Genomic DNA, 21,570 nt, shown 5'->3' with positions numbered 1-21,570 from the left:
TTTAATCTGGCATCTGCCTCACGAATTCCAAAAGGTATTCACTCGGTTGCTAAACAACATACAGAAATGGTTTGCTCGGTGTTTCTGTTTGGGCCATGCTAGAGAAGTTTGTATGTCCCAGACCAAGCTGGACTTCCTAGCTTTCTCCAAGGAGGGCTAGTAATAATACTAATGCGTGGTCCCAGCCAACTGTGTGGTGCTAAGTTTCCACTTTACCGATTGTATACTTCGCCTAACCAGTTCATTTAAGGGCTGGGGCTGTTGGGAGAGTGCTTGCCTGTTATGTGCAAGCTCTGGGTTTGAGTTTAAGCACCACAAAAAAAAAAAAAATTACATTTGTAATCTCAGCACTTGGAAGGCAGAAGCGGGAGTTCAAAACGGTCCTTGGCAAGGTCATATCTGGTGTGAGGTACATAAGGCCCAGTCTCGAACAAACCAGGGGTGGGGAAATTTAACTTGCCTCAGGTCAGCCAGCTAAGGGGCAGAACCCATTTCTGAACCCAGACTACCTTCTGCCCAAGCCAGATTAATTCAGCCTGTCTTGCCCCTTCCTAGAGCTACTACTGCTGGCCTGCGGGCCCCAGACCCAGCCACAGTGCCCCAGGATTGAAGCTGGGAGAGCACAGGAGGCCTCTGCCCCTAATGCTTCCAGCTGTGGCTGGTGCTCATCCTCTGATGCTTGAAAAGCCATCTAGAGAAAGAGAAGCTCCCAAAGGCAAACCCTGCTTTTGTGACTCACATTCCTATCTGCCAGGGTCAAGTGAATCTCGGCAGGGTTCACCAGCTTCTTTTCTTCCACTTCAATTCTATCTGCCCCAACCAGCAAAGCTAACTACAGGAAGTTGGCACTCTTGGTGCCTTTTGTGGTCAGTCTTGTCCCCTTCAGCTCCTATATAAGTCGGCAAAGGAAATCCTGTACATTCCTAGGAACAGAGCTGACTTTACAGGGAGGCTTGCCAATAAAGGCAAGCCAACCCACATCCCCTCCCTCCCTGCACTGCCACGGCATCTGGAAAGTTAGGATTTGAAACTTCTCCCAAGTCGTGAACAGCCCATGAAGTCTTTGTCCGGAGGAACCTGTGGCTAAGAGAACCAGTGAAGTTCTGGCCACCATAATGCCCCACCAAGGGGGTTCACTAGGCAGATGGCCGCCTCTTATACGTGATGCTCACAACACCTCCATTTAGCACACATGGAGAGCAGGGAGAAAGGAAGGAAAACTGGGTGCAGAGTTTGGCCAGTGAGCTCCAGGGGCTATGCCAGGAGGCTGCCTGAAGTCCCTGGAGAGAGAGAAAGTGAACAGGGCGCAGAACTGAGTTACCTGTGGATCTCAACCCTTTTGGGAGGGGTCAAACAACCCTTTCACAGATGTCACGACCACTGGAAAGCACAGATATCTACATTATGATTCATAATAGTATCAAAGTTACGGTTACGAAGTAGCAATAAAAATAATTCTCTGGTTGGGGTCACCATGGCATGAGGAACTGTATTAAAGGTGGCAAGAGTTAGGAAGGTTGAGAGCCGCTGGGTCAGAGGGTAAAACACTCCCAGTCAGAAGTCACTTCTGCTCCAGCGCTGCCCCTCAGCCCATAGAGTACCCAACAGAAGCACTAAGGCAGCTTAGACCATGTGTTTCTTGTTTGTTTTGAGATAGGGTCTCCCGTAGCCCAGGCTGGCCTCAAACTCACTGCATAGCTGAGGATGACCTTGGACTCCTGGTCCTCTGCCTTCACCTCCAAGGTACTGGAGGTATAAACAGGCTCGAACATGCCCGGGTTTTGAGTTCTTATTAAAACAGATTTCTGGACCCCACCTGAGCCCTGCCATGTCAGAATCCTGAGGAAGAACACAGACAATGCATGTTCATGACACACATCCTGGGAAATTCTAACAACCACAAAAGCCAGTGAATTGACATTATAACTTGTTCCTTTCTTTCCATACTCCACCCCCACCCCCTTCTTAAAGAAAGGGTATCACATAGCCCAGGTCAACCTTGAACTTGTGACCTTCCTGCCTCTTCCTCTCAGGTGCTGGGATTACAGGTGTGAAGCACTCCACCTGGATTATGAGGTGCTGGGAATTGAATCCATGGTTTCATGAAGGCTAGAAATGCTCTACTGAGCTGTGTCCCCAGCCCCTTACACCTTATTTCCCTATAAAAGAGTCTCTTCTTACTGCCGTTTCCGGACACATTCCCGACTTCTTTATCTGCCTGCAATGCAGCACCAATTTAGGCAAACATCTAGATCAATTTGCTAAGTGCCATTTCCCTGGAGGGCATTTTTGGGTGATTTGAATGGCTTAATCGACAAAGGCTGCAGCTCTGTTAGCAACTATGGGGGCTGACACAAAGTGACCTGAAGGTCTACATTAACGCCTACGGCCCAGCCGCCCAGCCCACATTTGCACAGCCCAACCAAGCCTATCTCCACGTAAAAATCTCGAAATATCTAACACAATCTCCAGCAATGAAATTGGTATATTAGTTATCAAATTTTCAAAACACGTGGGTGTTTGGTAGAAGAAAACAGTAATTCTATCCAGGTAGAGACCTCGCCGTATTGCTTCTATCTGTGACGAAGCCCTGGGCAGTTAACATGTTAGCCCCTTTATTGGGGCTCATTCCACTGTGTGTACATGGAGGTCGGTCAGAGGATGTCCTTCGGGAGATGGGTATTTCCTTCTACCGTGTGGGTTCTGGGAATGGGACTCATCTCCGGTCTATGGAGCAAATACCCTCACCCACTGAATCATCTCACTGGCCCGTGTTTGCTAGATTCTCTTACATTAAGAAAAGTGTTAGCAATTTCTTTGTTTTTCTTTTTTCCTAAGAATGCCCGGAATTTTTTATTTAAACTATGATACCTATTATAGAGCATGCTCTGGCTGGTACTTGCAACTAAAACTTTGATAATGGTGTAAAAAGTGGCAGTTTTAAGTGTCATTCTAAAAATCACTATTCTTCCAGGAAAACAGATCTATCAGAAAATGTGAGAGTCTAGAGAACTTCTTTTTTAAAAAGAGAAAACGGTGATCAAGATATATCATAAAAATGTGCACAGTTCCCCGAGAAACAATTACACTGAAAAACAAAGGCGAAGGTACAGTAACAGTGTGAAGGAAGGTGGGAGGAAATAGGACTGGCACATCATTTGTTTTCGCTAGTCACAGTGACCAGTGGCACATTCTTCTGAGGGTTTTGTTTTCTCCCCTGTAAGTTTATGTTTTCAGAAATGAGCCGGGCACTGGAGAGGGCGTCACTGCATCTGCCCTCACACCCAACTGTCTTCTGTAGATTGAGGTCAACTTGTTACAGGTCACACAGAGAAAGGGCCGGGCAATCCCAACGAGATCACACTGAGAAATGTTGGAAGCCTTTGATGACTCTGAGAAACAGACAAGCGCAGCTTTTCTGCCTTCGGGGGCCAGGAAAGGGCTGCAGAAACAGGGCAGACCACCTGCCCCCCACAGCCCCCCACATAACGTAGGCAGGACAACAAAGCCAGAAACACAGCAACCAAAATTACTGCCCTTCTTGGTCCAGTAAGTAACTGAGTTAGGAGAAAATCAGAGTAAGGATTTCATTTCCGTCACCCTGCAGCCATTCCCTGAAACTGTTCTGCCTGCCCCCACTAGATGGGCGGCTCCTTTTATTTGCCTTTCATTAATTTTTGTTATGTTTTATGGCTTTTTCTAATGAAAAGGGGAAGGAAAACATTTTCCCCCTTGTCATGAAAGATTGTGGTTTCACTTTTTCTAATGAATGGAGATGCTTGCTTCACATAAAAGATGCCGGTAAAGCCCTTCAAGTTCAATTTAAAGACACTTGAGCAACACATTTATTAATGGGCGGCTCGTTCTCATAGTAGAAGACAAATGAACTGTCACGTAATGGCCCACACCTTGAGTAGAATTAATTCTCCACATCGTTACAAATTTATATTTGTAATGTATGTATTGGGGAGGTATTTTTGGGACAGGGTATCATTATGTAGACAGGGCTAGCCTGATACTTTCAGCAAGCAATCCTCCTCCCTCCACCTGTTATTTGCTAGGATGACAAGTACGGCCAACCACACCCAGCTTCCATAAATGAACTTTAAAATGGATTTTTATGCATTATTCTTAGTATACAGTAATTTCACATAGTAATGGGTTTCACTGTGATGTTTCCATACCTGTGTAAAATCCGCTTTGATCATATCCACCCCCATTACCCTCCACTGTCCTTTTCCACTCATTCCCTTCCTCTTCCCAGACAGCATCCCTCCCAGTTTCACATCTTTAGTTCTTTTCTTGGTTCGATGACTTTAATTGGGATTGCCTACAGGGACATGGGTGAGCAGTTTCATCTATAACTCTTGCATTAGGGCCTGAGGCCTCAGGTTGAACTCCAGTAAGGTCTCTGCAGGAAGCTGGGCCTGGTGGAGCATACCCCCCAGCTCTCAGAGAGACAGAGGCCCATATCTGTGAGTTTGAGGGCAGCCTGGTCTACAAAGGAAGTCCCAGACAGCCAAGGCTACAAAGAGATACCCTGACTCAAAAAACCAAAAATAACTAACTAAATAAAGACAGAATAAAAAACATAAAAGATCTTGTGGAACCCTGGGAACTAAATCCCCTCAGGCAGATACAGTAGGATTGAAGAGGGCCCTGTAACAGTCAAGTTTCCTGTATTTTTCCCTCTTTTCAGTCTATTGTGTTGTCTTCAGATGAGTCATCAGAAATATCAGAAACTAGAAGAATAGCCACAGGGCTGGGGAGATGGCTCAAGCAGTAAGGTGCATACACAGAGACAGGCAGACAGCTGGGCGCACAGGCCAGCCAGTCCAGATCAAATAGGGCGCTCCTGGTTTAGTGAGGGGTCTGTCTCAAAGAATAAGGTGGAGAAAGGGAAAAGAACCTAGCTGACGTCAGCCTCTGGCTGCCACATGTACACACACAGGTGACCACACTTGTACCTTGTACATGCATGCCACACACACACACACACACACACACACACACACACCACAGTGAGGGTAGGGAGGAGAGAGAAAGAGAGAGACAGAGACACAGAGGGGGCAAGAGAGGGAAGGAGAGTGAGGGAGAATGAGAGAACGGAAATCATGAAGCAGATATTCCTTTCCACTTCTCCAATCTCAGATTCTCTGAAAGAGCAGCGACATGAAGCCTGGTCACAGGAGAGTAACAGTGGGTACTGTCTACCAGCTAATTACTAGCTGTAGTTGCTAGCTGCAAGTACTAGCTATAGTTACTAGTCGGCTGCAGGGACTAACTAGCCGCAGGTGCTTTGCTTCTTTACCCCTCAATACACAGAAGTCCACTCATCCATTTCACGGACGAGGACACTGAGGTATCCCATAAATTCTTGAAGAGCCTGGAATGTAGGCCTCTGACCAGATAGGGTGTCATCGATCCCACCACTCTAGGACCTTACAGAGACATGCTTCTCTCTCTCCCGGGTGACACTTCCCACTGGGAACATTCTCTGTTCTCAGGGCGCTTGCACTTGCCCTGGTCAGTGGGACGCAGCAAGGACAGCACAGCTGTGAGGGGAAAAGAGGGGAACGTGCCTCCTGCAGTGAACTCGCTGGGATGACTAGAGAGCACTTGTTCGGGTTTCACGTTAGATACCATCTTAAACTTTAGCCTTTGCCGTTTGCCGTGCCTGCAGTTTCTCCTTTTAACATGAAATATCCTGCTGGGCTTATTTCTCCTTTCCTCCAAATCATAAGCCAAAGTAGTATTAATAAATACAGGTTTGAACAGATATTAAACACATTAAAAAAAAAAAAAAAAAAAAAAAGCAAGGCCTGTTGGCAGCTACATGGTGGGGAGCTGGCGTGGAGTAAGACAGTTCAAGGCCAGCCTGGGGAACTTAGTGAAATGCTGCTTTAAACTTGGAAAAAAAGCAGGTAGAAACCTGGGGGTATAAGCCTGTCGAGTGTTTGCCTGGCATGTGTGAGGCCCTAGATTCAATTCTGAGCATAAGAAAGGAAGGATGGGAAGCAGGGAAGGAGGGAAGAAAGAAGAGAGAAAAGAAGCTGTTTAATACACTAGGTTTTTGTTTTATTAAAAAGTAGAACTTTGGGAACCGGAGGCATGGCTCAGTCAATACTGTGCTTGCCATGTAAAAAAACATCAGCAGCTGAGTTCTGACCCCCAGCACCTCTGGAAGATCTGGCACAGTTCACACCCATACACACCCAGCACTGGGCAGGAGACAGATGCCTGCAGCCCACTGGCCTGCCAGCCTGGCTGAAATGGCAAGCTGGTAGAGCGTGATCAAGGAAGACACCCAGCGCCTTACCTCTGGCCTGCACAGATAGGCCTCTTTACCTCTTGCCCTCACAGCTGAATGTTCATCTCTGCACACATATGTGTGTGCGCACACAAACACACTCACTTGTGCGTATAATTTATTCATATCACAAGGTAGAATCTTGGTTTAAGAACTCAAAGGCCTCAATTCCCTAGAACCATGAAAGGATTCAACTTCAGTTACACTTAGAGATTCCCTGGTGATTATAATGGTGCTAAAAAAGGAGGGAGGGGTCCAATCCCTGTCAAAGGTACCAATGTGGGTTTGCCACTTTACATTATATTAAAGAAACCCTGGATAGCTGTCCTAGGATGCCTGAGTCCACTCTCTATGGCAAAAGGAGGAAATCACAAACATACTTAGGGAGGGAGGAGGAGGATGGGAACCAAGAGTGATGCTGTGACTCTCCCCTGTTCGCTGGCCTGAGGGTGTGGGAGGGGCTGTGTGGGCCGCAGTGTTCTGCTCTGCACACATCTGTCACCTATGGACTGTGTTGGCTCATCTTTAGGACCCAGGGCTCTGGACAGGCAGCTTCCAGGGATCTTTCCAGATCTCTCACAGTCTATGACTTTGAAGGAAAAATTTCATGTCTTCTGATACATTACTCAGACATGGTATTCTGAGATCTCAGAAGGAAACACTAGGTGAAAGCAAGTAGAAAGGGAGGTTCTGTTTGTTTTGTTTTGTTTTGTTTTGTTTTGAGGGATGTGTGGCTCTTTCCCTGTTTGAAGTTGCTGATGTGTCCCTAAGTTCCATCATACTGCTGAGGTACAAAGTCAGACCATGCCATGGTACATGCTAGGTGCATTGCTAACATGAGAAGCACATGTCAACTCACAGCTCCTTAGATCTCTTTAACCACTTTCTTTCTTTTATTCTTTCTTTTACTTCAACCACTTCAGAGCAAAACTTTTCTTTATCCAAAATTCACTCTGTCATATCAAACTGACAAAAAAATATTCATGTTGGCTGTCTGGGAAAACAAACAACTTTCCACTATATTATTGAATAGCTAAGGGACATATCTCCACTTTATTTGAAGAAGAAGAAAGAAGGGAGAAGAAGAAGGAGAGGGAGAAGAAGATGGAGTGAAAAAGATTATTTTAAAATATTTTCCCTTATATAATCAACAGAGAGAAGAGACCGCCTACAGGATAGCAAGGAATTTTTGCACTCTGTGCACCAAACAAGTTTCTATATTTCTATATTACCAGAATATAGAAAGAAATATTTAAAAAAAAACACCAAAAAATATGTAATCATAAATGAGACAGTGAACTGAATTGATTGCCTTCAAAAGAAGAAATACAGACACAGAAAAATATTTTAAAAGGAACACAATGTCCTTAGCCATCAAAGAGATGTGAATTTAGGCTGTTTCTGCGATTCTATCTCACCCCACTCAGAATGTCGTGTCATCAAAAGACAACAGTAACATGTGCTGCTGAGGATGACCCCGCACTGCTGGGAGCAGGGTAAACTAGTGCAGCCAGTATGGAAATCAGCATGGAGTCTTCCCCAGACACAAAACTAGAACCGCCAAATGTCCCAGCTGTACCACTCCTGGTTTATAAACCTGAAGGGTCTGAAATCAGCAGAGAGAGATGCCTGCACATGCTCATTGCTGCACTGTCCACAGTCAGCAAGTTATGGAATCAGCCCAGATGCCTGGGTGCATGGATAAAGAAGATGTGGTGATGTACACAGTGGAATTTTATTCAACAGTTAAAAAAAAAAAAACACAAAAAAACAAGGTCATGGCCTTTGTGAGAATGGAGAGACCTACCTGACTGTCATGTGCTAGGCAAAGTAAGCCAGGGCCACAAAGAGAGATGTTACAGGCTTTTGTTTTTGTTTTTGTTTTTTTGTTTTTAATGTAAAATCTAGATTTAAATTCAAATGTGTGAGCTGTGCATGGTGGCTTACGCCTGTGATCCCCGCACTCAGGAAGACAGAGGCAGGTGGATTGCTCTGAGTTCAAGGCCAGCCTGGTCTACAAACCGAGCCCAGGACAGCCAAGGATACACAGAAAAACCCTGACCTGAAAAAAAAAATGTGTGCGCATGCATATATATATATACATATATATAATATTTTTCTCAGCCATGTGACGTGATGCTTGTAATCCCAATAAGCAGCATTCGGATGCAGGAGGACCGTGAATTTGAGTCAGTCTGCTCTACATAGGCATAATTTGCCTTTAAAAAATTAAAAATAAAAGGCCAGAGAGAGGGATCAGCAGTGAAGATTAGAGCCAATTTTTTCGTAGGACCTTAGTTGGGTTCCCACCACTCACCCCAGGCAGCTCACAATTGCCTGTAACTCTAGTTCCAGGATGCAGACAGATACTCACACATGCATACATACATACGCACATATGCATATGTGTGTGTTTATAGTGTTTTAAGCTCTAAAAATAAATGCCCACCTACAACATAAAGTGGAAAAAAAAAAAGTCAAGTATCCCTTTCCTCTCTTATATTGTAGAGAAACTTTGTGTCACAAGTGGAAACGGGGCTGTGGCGTCAGGGCTGGACTACAATCAGAGCCTCTCTGAACAGAGCATTTTCTGTTTACCTTCTGAAGACAGCCTTCCTATTAAAGGTCCACATTCATAAACTCAAGGTATCACCAGATAGTCTTCGTTCATCCTCATTCCCCAGCATCCATTTACCATAAATTACAATAAAGCTGGAAGGAGAGAAACAGAATGTGTCTACTGACCAAAAGAGACGAAAGACGAAAGGGGCATGACCAACAGAGACGAAAGGGACGTAAGGCTTGGGAGCAAGGCCAGTCAAGGAACAGCAGGGCCTGATTTAGGAACGATTTGGGGGAATAAGGAAGAGGACACACATTTTCAAGACGGCATTATGCGTTATGCAGGGTTCACTAGAGGAATAAGCCCAACAGACTCTATACATCAGGTTAACATGTATTTACAAGATCAGACACTGAACAGTCCAGCCCCACAATGGCTTCCTGAGGCTAGAAAGCTGGGGAAACCAGTAGCTGTAGAGTCCAAATTGCTAGAAGCTTCAGAACCATGACTGAGCTCTAGTATGAGGCTGAGGGTCTGCCGGCCCCACAGAGAGCTGGCAGTCAAAGTCACGTTGAAAGGCTCAAAATTCTGGAGTCCGGCAGCTGCAGCAATGAGGGCTCCTACTCAGAAGGGCAGAGCATAGACACAGGCTTCTCGCTCCGTCCACCTCCTTGTTCCCTCTGTGCCCCAGCCCATTAGACGGTGGGCAGGACCGTCTTTAGGGCGGGTCTTCCCCAAAGATTCACTGATCCATATGCCAGCTCTCTTGGAAACACTCTTGTGGCCACGCCCAGAAGTGTGATTTGTCAATTTTCTGGAAGGCTTTTAATCCAGTCAAGTTGGGAAGCAGGATAAAGCATCATAGAGCATACAGAAGACAGAACCTAGAGGACTCGGCAACAGTTACCATGGAGATAAGGGAGTTGCACACAGATGCAAAAGAATCATGAGAGATGAAACTGAATGACTGAGTTTAATGTGAGTCATATTCTTAAAACGGCAAAATACTCGGTTTCAAATATCTCCTCATTAATAAAAAGCCATTGTGAGTATCAAAGAGAAAGCAGAGGCCGGCTGGTCTAGCCAAAGGAGTCCTGGAATACTCCAGACTTGAGTGGTTTACATAGTCCGTACAAAGTGTGCCTTGCCCTTGAACTCATGATAAATCTAACGTTCAATGCCACGGTGCATAAGAGTTTTAATTTGAGTCAGCATTAGGTAATGATTTGTGTGTTTGTTTCTTTTCCTGTTGCCATGACAAAATGACAAAAGCAACTTACGGAAGGGAGGGTTTGCTTGAGGGTGCGGCGGGGAAGTCATAGCAGCTGTGTGAGGCCTGGCCACACTGAGCCTGCAGTCAGGAAGCAGAGAGAGGTGACTGTCACTGCTCAGCGCCCACTGTCGTCCTCGTTCAGTGCAGGGCCATTTCCCGTGATGTTGCCCCTATTGAGAGTTGGGTCTCCCCATCTCCGTTAACCCAGACTAGACAGAAACTTTCTCACGTGTAATATTGACCATATGAACCGCCACAATTATCTCTGCGTTTCCTTTCTCCCGTCATAAAGAGCTCAAGGAAGGACTCACGGGTGGGCAGATTCTGTGGATCCTTGAATATGCATGCTCCTTGACCTCTCTCCAGCCTTTGAAACTGTTGACCACTTTCTGCATAGAGCACCGCCTCCTCGATGTTCACGCATCAGCCCATGGTTCCCTCTCTTTCTTCCCAGACTCATCCCCTTCATTTAGATCACCTCGTAGGGCTGCGCCTCCTTATCACCTTCAGGTAGTTCAATCTCACATCTCCATTTTTATAACTGAGTCCCCTGTCCTGTTCTAAGGAGCCATACAGCTGTCTGTTTTTTGATACTTCCCCTAGGTTTTCACAAGCACATCAGTTGATCATCAAGGTGTTGATGGCTGAGGATCTCTTCTCAGGTTCCCATCCTTCTTCCTCAATCTCCACCTCAGTTCCCAGCACTCATGGTGACACTCTGCCTGGCCAGAGATCTGACTTCCTCCCAGACTCCTTAGACCTCAGAGCAGTTACCAAATCCTGACAACTGTGATCTAACTATTCTCCGTTGTCTCTAGAGGACATATCCTTTAATTGGGTACTAGGGTGAGTGTTATCAAGTTCAAATCTGCCTTTGCCACTCCCCAGCTTTATACATGTGTTGGTTTTAATGAGAATGCTCCCATAGGCTCATAGATTTGAATACTTAGTCATGAATGTGTGACACATTTGAAAGGATTAGAAGGCGTGGCCTTTTTGGAGAAAGTGTGTCACTCGGCAGGGGCTTTGAGGTTTCCAAAAAACAAACAAACAAACAAACAAACAAAACCCCAAAACATTTGAAGCCCAGAGTGTCTCTCCCTGATGCCTGCAGATTTGGATGTCAAACTCTCAGCTCCTTCTCCAGCACCATGTTTGCCAGCCTGCAACCACGCTTCCTGCCATTATGAAATGCACTAAACCTCTGAAACTGTAAGTCAACGCCCATTGAATGCTTTCTTCTGTAAGAGTTGCCATGGTCATGGGTGACTCTTCACAGCAGTAGAAACGACTAAGACAAATCCCTCTGTTACCCCTTCACCTTCAGGCTACCACCCAAACCTCAGTCCTCACACCCTGATGTATCCAGCTCTTCTCTGAATCTGGGAGTTTCTTGGAGGCAGGGGCTATCTCTGTTACCCTCTCTACAAGTGTGGGATTTTTATTATTCTTTTCAAATTTCCTATGTAAATACTATGTCTTTATGTCACATGCACCCTCTGCTCCTTGCTCCACCTCCTCCCAGGCCCTTCCCAACTTCATTTCTCCTCCTCCTCCCTGAGTCTACCTAGTACAGCGTGTGTACACATGGATATTGGGCTACCCACTGGAGCTTGGGTAACCTAGCATAGGCAACACCCTTGAAGAAAACTCACTGTCCCTCCTTTATAAATGACAACTACTAGTAACTCCCCAGTTAGCACCAGGGTCCTGTGAACACTCTGAACCATGCAGGAATGTTGACTGGCTGGATCTCCTATCAGGCTTGGTCTTATTCAGGAGACCCTGGTTGCTGTGAGTTCACTAGTATCAAGACCCCTTTGTATCCGGAAAACACTGTTTCACAGCAACTTTCTCTGACGTTTGCCTCTTACTATCTTTCCACCCCTCGTTCCTGGTGCTCCCTAGACCTGAGGGGGGAGGAGTGTGACATGACTGTCCCATTGAGGGCTGAGCCTATGAGTTGTTTTTCCTCCTAGCCATTCCTGAACCAAGCAGACCCATCCACTCCTCTGCTAACACTGCCCTCCACACAGATGCCCAGTGACATGCCTTAACGTCTCCTTGATGATTTGTATCCCAATAGACTTCAAACTTTGATGGCAGAGGCCATGGCAGTTCAACTCTGATTTATTTCTGATTTCTTACTCCCAGGATAATATCTGATTTGAAAACTATATTTCTAAAAGATACTACTTTTAGATTGTTAATTGAAGTAACAATCTCCTCTATTGATTTTTCTCATCTGAGCCTTAGTTCTATAATTATTATCAACAATCCATTGATCTTACAAATAATAGAGTTGGTCCTCACCTGACATGGGTTCCAAATTCTCCCAACCGTACATCAAAAATCTAGGAGAGGTACTGTCCTCTTATATTGGAGTCTTAAGTAGCCAAGATTGTTGTATCCAAGGACAGCCTTAGAACCAATTCTATGCGGCACCAAGGGATGAATGCATGTTAAAAACTTCAAGTTCAGGGCTGCAGAGATGGCTTAAGTGGTTAAGACAATTGGTTGCTATTCCAGAGGACTCAGGTTTCATTTCTAGCACTGACACGGTAGATCACTACTGTTTATACTAGAGGTACTGTTTGTACCTCTAGGATCAGGGGCGCCTCTGTCCATGCCTGGCCTCCTTGAGCACCCTGTATACACGATGCATAGACACACATGCAGGCAAAACACCTATGCACATAAAATATTGTCTTAAAATCTCTTTCAAGTTGTATATAGTGGTATATGCTATAATCCCAGAACTTGAGGCTGAAACAAACTGGACTGCACACTGAGTTTGAGGCCAGCCAGGGACTCATAGCAAGGTTTTTCTAAAGGAGGAGGAGAGGGAAGGAAGTGGGCAAGGAAGAAAGAAGGGAAGTCAAAGGAGTAAAAGATCATTAACAAAACAAGCTCAAGAAAATGCCCAAGCAAAAGGATAAGACTGAATGTCAAGGATTTCATTCTTTCTTGGCAATCTATCTTCTTGAAGTCTTCATAAATGGCAATACAACAGGACAAATGGTTCCTTCTAGTTTTCCTTGCCAGTTGGTCAGCAAACCTATGGGGTTTTTTTAAGTCATTTGAATGTATGGATGTGCATGTTTCTCTGTGTGCATGTTTGAGGGGAGGTCAGAGGACAACACTAGGTGTCATCTTCAGCAATGGCAGCCTTTAAGTCAAGGTCTCTCACTGGCCTGGAGCTCAGCAAATGCATTGGATTGGCTGGTCAGGGAGCCCCAGGGATTTCCTGTGTCCTCCAGGGTGCAGAATCTCGTTAAGGGTTCTGGCAACTGAACGCATACCCTTGTCTTGTGAGGCAAGTGCTCTGCCATTTGAGCTATCCCTTCTGCCAGGAAACCTAGGCTTTACTCTCTTCAGTTGAGCCATTCACCTCCTTTGTGGGGCCTCCTCCTCTTGTTCCCTGTGAAACTAAGTAAGCTAGATGATTTCGGTGGGTCAAAGTCCTGTCACAGTGCTAATTAATCTTCCTAAAACCATAAGCACTGAAAAATAAAGTAAAAGAATTCATAGAAATAAGAACCTCATCATCTTATTATAGTTTCAGTTATTTAAGATTACATTAAAATAAATTTAGTATAAAAATGTGCACAATATTAGGCAACTGTTTTTTTTCACATAGTAAGTGACATTCTATTTCATTAACATTAAACTGCATATTGGTTTGAAACATGTTTGGTGGAAATTTTTGTAGTGATTTATATTGATTTTATCCTGGAGACTGGAATAGGCTAGAATTCAGGATGACATTTAAATGTGTTTTATACTCAAATGTCATCTGAAGTTGCCATATGTTTTAAGGATTGGTCAAAATACTTATTATTTATTACATGGTTATATTAATATCTAGTAGGTATGAAGGAAGTGCTGCTATTGCTGCTGCTGCTGCTGTTTTGAGTCTGTGTCCCTGTAGTTGAGGTTGATCTTGAACTCCAGATCCCACTGCTTCCACCTCCCAAGTGCTAAGTCGCAGGTGTGCTCTGCCATACTTGTCTACATTTATTTTATAAAGAAATGAAAATATTAGAAAACTATCAGATTAATATTCATGAGCACATTAATGCAAAGAACACATTGTTCATCTTGCTGGGCTTGTTTGACTCTGAGCAAAAACCTAACTCTGCATAGTCTTCAATATCCGTTTTCCTTCTACTGCAGACTAACACCCTCCCGAGGCATGTTAGGCAGAAAAAAAATATAATCTAAAGACTTAATGAAAACAATCTTGAGGCATATTGTCAAAATCATCATCATTTTATGCCTTTTTACTTGGATTTTGGCATCAGCATTTCTTATTCCATCTTTCTTTTTCCAAAGAGTATCATAGTTATGTCAATGACATCAAGGAAATAATTAAACTGGACAGTAGTTTAAACAGTTGTAGTACAAAGCAAAATACAGATGAGATGAAACAAATCTCATATGGAGGCAAACAATTCTTTCTCTGTGTGCATGTGTTTATGTGTGTGCCTTCATGTGTGGACATGTTCATGTGTGTGCGGATACATGTGTGTGTGTCTGTGTGTAGAGACCAAAGGACAACCGTAGCTGTCTTCCTCCAGTAATTTTTGTTGTCTTTTGAGACAGGGTCGTTTGCTGTCCTGGAACTCAGCACACACGGCAGTCTGGCTGGCTAGTGGCTTAGGCATCTACCTGTCTCTGCCTCCTCAGAGGTGACCAGGCACCACCATACACAGCTTTCTGTTTTCATGTGTGTTATAGACACTGCACCCATGTCCCGATGATTGCAAGCAAGCATTTTCCCAACTGAGCTATCTCTACAGTACCTAAACAATTGTACATAACATTTAAAATAGTTGGTTGGTTTGGATGAGACAACCTCCTGTTATGTATCAAGCCTTCTACTCAGAATGTAGCCTAAGGTAGCCTCAAACATTATTATTATTATTGTATATTATGTTATAGAAAGTTAACATCAAGTCTAATTTCTGGGCCAGGGAGAAGGTTTATCAGATAAAGAATGCTGCCAAGACTACTGACCTGAGTTCAAACCCCAAGACACACATGACAGGAGAGAACCAACTTCCAAAAGCTGTTCTCTGACCTCTACACACACATAGCGGCATGCGTGTCTCGAGTCTCCACTTCCACATGTACACTGAAGAAACGTAAAATAAATATTTAATTTTCAACTCTCCTATAAAACTTTAAAGACATAGTTCACCAAATATTAAGACACTGACATTTAAAAAGAGGTTATCCCAACTTTAGAGTTCGGTGAGGCTACTTTTGTTGTGTGTGTGTTCATTATTACGAAATTCAAGACATGATACTAGCTTTTGTTATAATTTTAGCACACTGCTTAACAAGAAGGTTTCTTATAGTTTTTAAATGGTTGGAGGAAAAAAAGCAACACTTGAACATTCTACCGTACACAAATTTCCGTGTCCATACACAAAGAAGACAGCCACGCCCTGCCTGAGGCTGCTTTCACCCTGTGATGGCAGAGCTCACGTGACCAGTGAAACCTAAAAGAGGCGTCAACTGGCTCCTCTTTTAAGCACTTGACAAGAAAAAAAAATAAAAAAAATTACAGCCTACCTACAAGCAGGACAGACAAAGAACAAATAATATACATCATTTTAAAAATAAAATAGTATATTTAAAGGTGGTTATCAAAGCAAGCAAACAAAAGAATCCAGAAATTCAAACCAGTAGCACAGGGTCAAAAGGATGCAATACCAGATTTCATTTTCATGTCTTCCCAGGTAGAGCTAACATCTCACGTAAGCCTACAACAGTCATATTTTAAGTCCAAAACCAATTTGCCTGTTACAGGGAATTTACTATGGCCTTGCAATCAAGAAAAATCTCCAGGAAGGACTATACGGGGAAAGTGGGTGAAGATGTCTATCCAGGGAACTGTGGCTGCCTGCAGAGCTGCTTTTGCATTATTAAGGGTGAATGGAGGAGTCAACAGCTCTGTGCCGCTATGTGGATGGCGAATGAATACACAGGCGTGTCTATGTGTGTGCGTATGCATTTGTACTGTGTGTGTCTGCATGTATGTGTCTGGGTTCTTGTGTGTGCATGTGTGTGTATGTGTCTGTGTTTGTGCATGTGTATGTATGTCTTTGTGTTTGTGTGTATACGTGTGTGTGTGTGTGTGTGTATGCACATGTGTTCAAGAATAGCACAGAGATCATTTCAGGTGTCTGTCTCTCACTGAACTGCAAGTTTCCTGTTTCGGCTAGGCTTGTAGACTGCTAAACCCTAGGATTTATTTGTCTCAGTCCCACAATGCCAGCGTTATACACACCTGCAGCCTGGCCTGACATTTTACAGGGATGTTGGGGATTCAAATTCAGGTCCTTATGTTTGCAAACAACAATTATTACCCACCGAGCCATCTCCCTAACCTTTCATTGGCACCTTTGGCATCAGGCAACTTGATGTTTAATCTCTCCTCTCCCTTCCCAGCAGGTATCTGGGCTGCTTTAAGCAAATCAGCATCAACTCCCCGAAGCCTCGACTTTCCCCCTTCGGAAAGTGGAGCCAGCCCTCTCCTCATCCACTGAGGAATGACATCATTTCTAATAAGAGTGTGAGGGAGGCTAGCACGGTCCTGGAGAAGTGCTCAAGAAATGTTTGCTTCCTTCCCTCACTTCTAATCAAATCGAAGTTCTTGGCTCTCAATTAAAGATTTCCGAAAGTTCCCTTTAATCTCCTGTTATTTTTTGAGAAGCCTGAGCCAAGCAAGCCAGACAAAACAAACAGCAAATGACCAGAAGAAATGTTCAGTGCCAAGATCCCCACTTCCTCACACAGCCCCCCTGCCCACAAGGCAATGCCCTGCCTGCTGTGTTCCCGCCAGGGTCTTTATTGCACATGTATTTCTTTTTTATATGTTTCTGACACTCTGTTCACCACCACCACCAGTATGGCTCTCTCTGTTGATGCCTCTTAAATCCTTAAGTGGTTCCATGACGCTGTTATTTGAGTCATCCTTCAGTGGTTTCTGGGACATAAAAACAGTAGAATTAAATGTCAGAAGCGACACTGTATTTTCTTTGACAAACTGTACAAATAAATATTTCTCTTTTCCCCCCTTCCTAGGGTGGAAAGAATGGACAATAAATTTGGAGTTGTGTTCCCCTTAAATTGGCCTTATTTGTGGTCATTATTCTGAAATATTTACAAAGTAATTTTGTTCTTTAAACTTTCCCCCTTCTGTGTTCTTAGGAAATAAGATGGAAACAATTGCACATTTTGGTCATTTCAATGACATTTTAAAATGTACATATTATGATGTAGAAATTGAAATATTATTGTTTCCATAGAAATATGAAAATTTATAATATAAATGTATGGCCAATGAATGATTTGTTTTCACTTTTCTGGTTCCATGAGTGCAGTTTAATTTCATGTCAATCACATATCACATAAATGAAGGGAGGTTTCTCTTAGTTTTTCTTCATTGCTACCATCAAAGTGACTCTGAATCTCCAAGACACAATTAAAACATGGAATCGTGGCCTGCATGGGAACATCATCCTGTCAGCCAGCATCTCTTCTCATTCTTGTTCTTGAAACTAGTAACAGAAAACTTAAGAACCAAGGATGCACTTTTGCTGATAGAATGCTTTTACCTGTGGTGTGTGCGCAGCCTGTGTTTGAACCCTAGCACTCCATGAAACTGGGTATGAGGATGACACCTGTGATTCCAGCTGGCACTTGGCAGGTGGAGGCAGGGGGATCTAGGGTTTATGGCCAATTCATACTGAGTTTGAAGTTAGCCTGAGCTACAGGAAACCCTGTCTCAAAAATCCAGTCAGCAGACCTCCAAGACAGCCCAGCCAGTAAAGAGACTCGCTACCAAGCCTGACAACTTGAGAGTAATCCCCGGGACCCCCATGGTGGAAGAAGAGAACTAGCTCTCATATATCTTCCATATGTGTACTGTTTCAAATGCCACCCCCCCCATATGCGCGCGCGCACACACACACACACACACACACACATATTTTTAAAAATTACAATACGAAACAATCCAACCATACAAACAAACAAAAAACATTTTGTAGTTAGAAAGAACTTTGGATTCATGTTAGGCCAGTTCCTCAATAAAGCTCCAAGATCTTTCTGGCCCCTTACAACGGTCCTTCCCAAAAAGGCACTCCATGCAGCTACTGGCTGACTACCATAGAGACTCTTTCTTAGCTGGGTCCGAAAGGTGCTTCTTAGATTTCTCTGTGTCATGGTATTGTGTCTGTGGCTCTCCACTGCTTGGTGTGGTGGGTTTGAGTCATTGACAGAGTTTCAGACAGTCAAGGCTGGGAAGCTGTAGGAGCTGGGAATAGTCAGATGACAGGCATCAGCCCCAGGAAGCCCTCCTGTGAGGGCCGCTACACATTACAGTAGGGCACTCACGGGTGCTCTGTATCAGAACCTCCACAGGGCTTTGGAATAAAAAGCACCTGCACGGGGAACCTTCCTCCTCTTTCGTTTTAGGACAGACCTCAGTTTCCTCGTGGTCAAATAGGGATTCATCAGAGAAGCTAATTCAGAGTTTTGTTGAGAGAGATCAATGAAATTCCAATAGCAAAGTGCACAGCAGAATGCCCAGTACGTACAGCTCAGCTTCTCTAAATAGCCAGGGCCGGGGCAATTGCTCACTGATCAATTCTGTTGATCTGATACACATTCCCAAAACCTGTTTAATGGGGAAGGAGAGAACTGACTCCACAAAGTTGTCCTGTGACCTCTATACATGTGTGCTGTGGCACATGCATGCCTGTACACATCACACATATACACAAACACACACACACACACAATTTAAGAGTAAGTTTAAAGGTTTGGGCTTCATTTAGTACATGTCTTCAAACATCTGTCAGTATGGATTCTGCTCATTTGAGAACAGACAAGTTCAGAGTAAACATGTTAGACATAACACTTCGGACATGAGACATAAACACCCTCATTTCACAGATGCAGTATCTGCAATGGAGAGAGGCTCCACGACTCGTTCAAGGGCACAGAGCTGAAACACAGCTATCTAGCAATCCGGTAGACGCCTTTTCAGCCACAGGTCTTCAGTCAACACACTGCTATCTGCCCCGTAATGGAATGATAAGATTTCTAGTCTTTAGGTCTGGTGATTGCCCACGTAGTGGCTTTGGCCTGATGATGTCTGAGTTAAATAACATTTGAGCGTCCCCCTAAGTACTGGACACCCTGCTTTTTCATATGCCCTACATATTACTTTCTTATTTATGTCCCACTCTGCGATGAAAGAACTTAAGGTGACCTTTGGGCATTCTATCAACAAGCCCAGATCTCTGGCTACTATCACACCTTCTAAGACCTGGACAGTCCACTAATTGTTTCCCAGAACTCAGGGAAGGAAATCTGGGGAAAACGTGCCCAATTTGAGACCCTTAACTCTACTCAGGTTTTTCTGTGGCATCATGTGAAACAGTGCAACAGCGTATGCGCTAGGATAACTCATAACATCAAGAATGACAGTGGGTATCAACAGATTAGCCTTAGCCATCCTGGCCACAAAGAAAAGAACAGGCATTTTACTGTGCCCTTGCTTGGCAGACATAAAAGGGTTAATTCTCCCCTGCTGTGTGCCAAAAAAAATGTCTAGTTTACAGACTGGAACGAATATGGTACCTTTGTTTAAACAGCCAATTTCCAGTTTTGTGTGGCTATTGAGATTCCTGAGCTAGTGACAGGAAAACCGACTGGGTTACTTACTTTGAATGTGGACACATGGACTGTGGGAAGGAAACTATTTAAGATGGAGCTTAGGGAAAGTCGGGGGGGGGGGATCGCCTTTCCCCAGCTGAGATTTTTTCAGGATGTCGTCATACAATCTCCAAGACCTCCGTGGAACAGTAGATGGCTCTCATTGGTTGTATGCAAATGATCTGAGAGCCCATGGTTTCCTGGCAGAGAAAAACTTATACCAGAGCAAAGATCCAGTCTGAGCCTGGCTCTCTGCAACCCTGAAAGAACAGTATTCTCAACAGCGCGACGTCAGCCTTTGACATTCCAGGAAATAATTCCATAGTGTCACTCAGGCTGGTGTCTCACCAGTCCTAAGAGAAGAAGACACAAGTGTGGTGTGTAATATTTAAGTTTCCGCACAGCCTTTAATACAAAATCCAGAGCAAAAACCATAGGGGGAGGCCAAATTACATTGAACATTGTCACTAATAATTAAACCCAGTTTAAGGGAAGAAAGGGCTCCTGCCAGGAAATTGCAGGCACAACCTGAAGCTTATTTCCTTTCCATATTACAGTTGGGGGGAGGGGGTCCTTGCTATGTCCCAGATGTGACACCCAGATAAGGCTATGTGGCTATGCGTGGGTCATTAATGTACCCTCAGAAGTTAGCCCGTCCTGGAGGCGCAGAAGCTGTTCTGAGGTTTGCTGGCCTGTGCATTTCAACGTGTTTCATTTTCTCCAAGAGCAGGACAGCCGAGAAAGGTCTGGAGGCTTCAGGTTAAAAGCCGGGAAATGTACCAGGGCCCCACACCATGACATCATTTTCCTGCAATGCAATGAAGCAATGACAATTCTATGAAGGGGAAAAAATGGCTAGAGGAGCCTTGGCAATCACAGTGAGTCCCTGAATTTGCAGAGGAAGGGCCTGCCTAGCTCAGCTCTTGCCTCTTTGTTAATGTCCTTGGGTAGAGCATTTCAGAACAGAGTTGGTAAGAGGGATTGGGAGAAAAGGGGTAGGGAGGCTGGGGGAGAAGAAGAGGGAAGAAAGTAGAAGTAAGGTAGGACAGTGAGGAAGAGTGGGGGGAAAGGGAGAGTGGGGGCAGAGAACAGGAGAGGCAAAGTGAGAATGAGAGGAGAGTGAGCAGGAAAGGGAGAGCTGGGGGAGAGAACAGGAGAGGGCTCTCCCTAGATCTAGACCCCGGCACACTACTATTTATTGACAGTCCTGTGGCTGGCCCAAGGGAAAAGACGAGGATGAAGCCAGTCCCCGTGCAGGGCTACTTCCACCCTTTACTGACTCACACTGTCTCATAGCGGACTCTGTTTCACCGACTTTCCTGGAGATACACACAGAAAGGCCTATTCACCCAAACAGAAAGGTAACAGCAAACCAAAGAAATGATGCTGAACCAGTCCTGGTACAGCCTGCTATCACCTCCCTGGAAGATTCTCCTCTCCCTAGCAAGCATTCCCTTATATAAAGTCTGGGAGGGGCGGGGAATCCGCTTTCAATCTGGTGTGACCCTCCTGAGACTTAGAACTTTCCTGTGAGTTTCTTGAGCTGTCCTCCTCCTCCTCAGTGGGGCAGTTCCATTACATACAGCAGAAGCAGCTGCAAAGGCCTTGTCCTGGGGCACAGGGCTGAGTGAATGACTGTCCTAAGTAGTCCTGTCAGCATGTGGATACCGTCCTTGTGGACGGGGGGGG

General features: G+C 44.6%; 1 protein-coding gene and 1 non-coding gene across 3 annotated transcripts in view; one reads left to right on the top strand and one right to left on the bottom strand.

The window, feature by feature from the left end:
* Positions 1–17,276, top strand: part of Tmem212 (transmembrane protein 212) — a 29,904-nt gene extending 12,628 nt beyond the window's left edge. The window contains exon 4 of one of the 2 annotated variants that reach the window (XM_055626071.1): positions 16,609–17,276. In XM_055626071.1, coding sequence (XP_055482046.1) covers positions 16,609–16,626 — 18 coding nt within the window. In that variant the 3' untranslated portion in view covers positions 16,627–17,276. Of the gene's footprint in view, positions 1–16,605 lie in introns of both variants that reach the window. The other variant, XM_055626070.1, reaches the window with a different exon arrangement.
* LOC129690578 (small nucleolar RNA SNORA81) lies at positions 15,339–15,500 on the bottom strand. The gene has a single exon (XR_008722328.1). It is a non-coding gene; the product is annotated as a small nucleolar RNA SNORA81 (small nucleolar RNA).
* Positions 17,277–21,570: the final 4,294 nt, after the last annotated feature.

Source organism: Psammomys obesus, unplaced genomic scaffold (genome assembly GCF_907164565.1).
Source record: "Psammomys obesus unplaced genomic scaffold, mPsaObe1.curated_primary_1811, whole genome shotgun sequence".
In the NCBI taxonomy this organism is placed as follows: domain Eukaryota; kingdom Metazoa; phylum Chordata; class Mammalia; order Rodentia; family Muridae; genus Psammomys; species Psammomys obesus.
The sequence above is the reverse complement of the archived record's forward strand: the minus strand, read 5'-3'. Positions and strand labels throughout refer to the sequence as shown.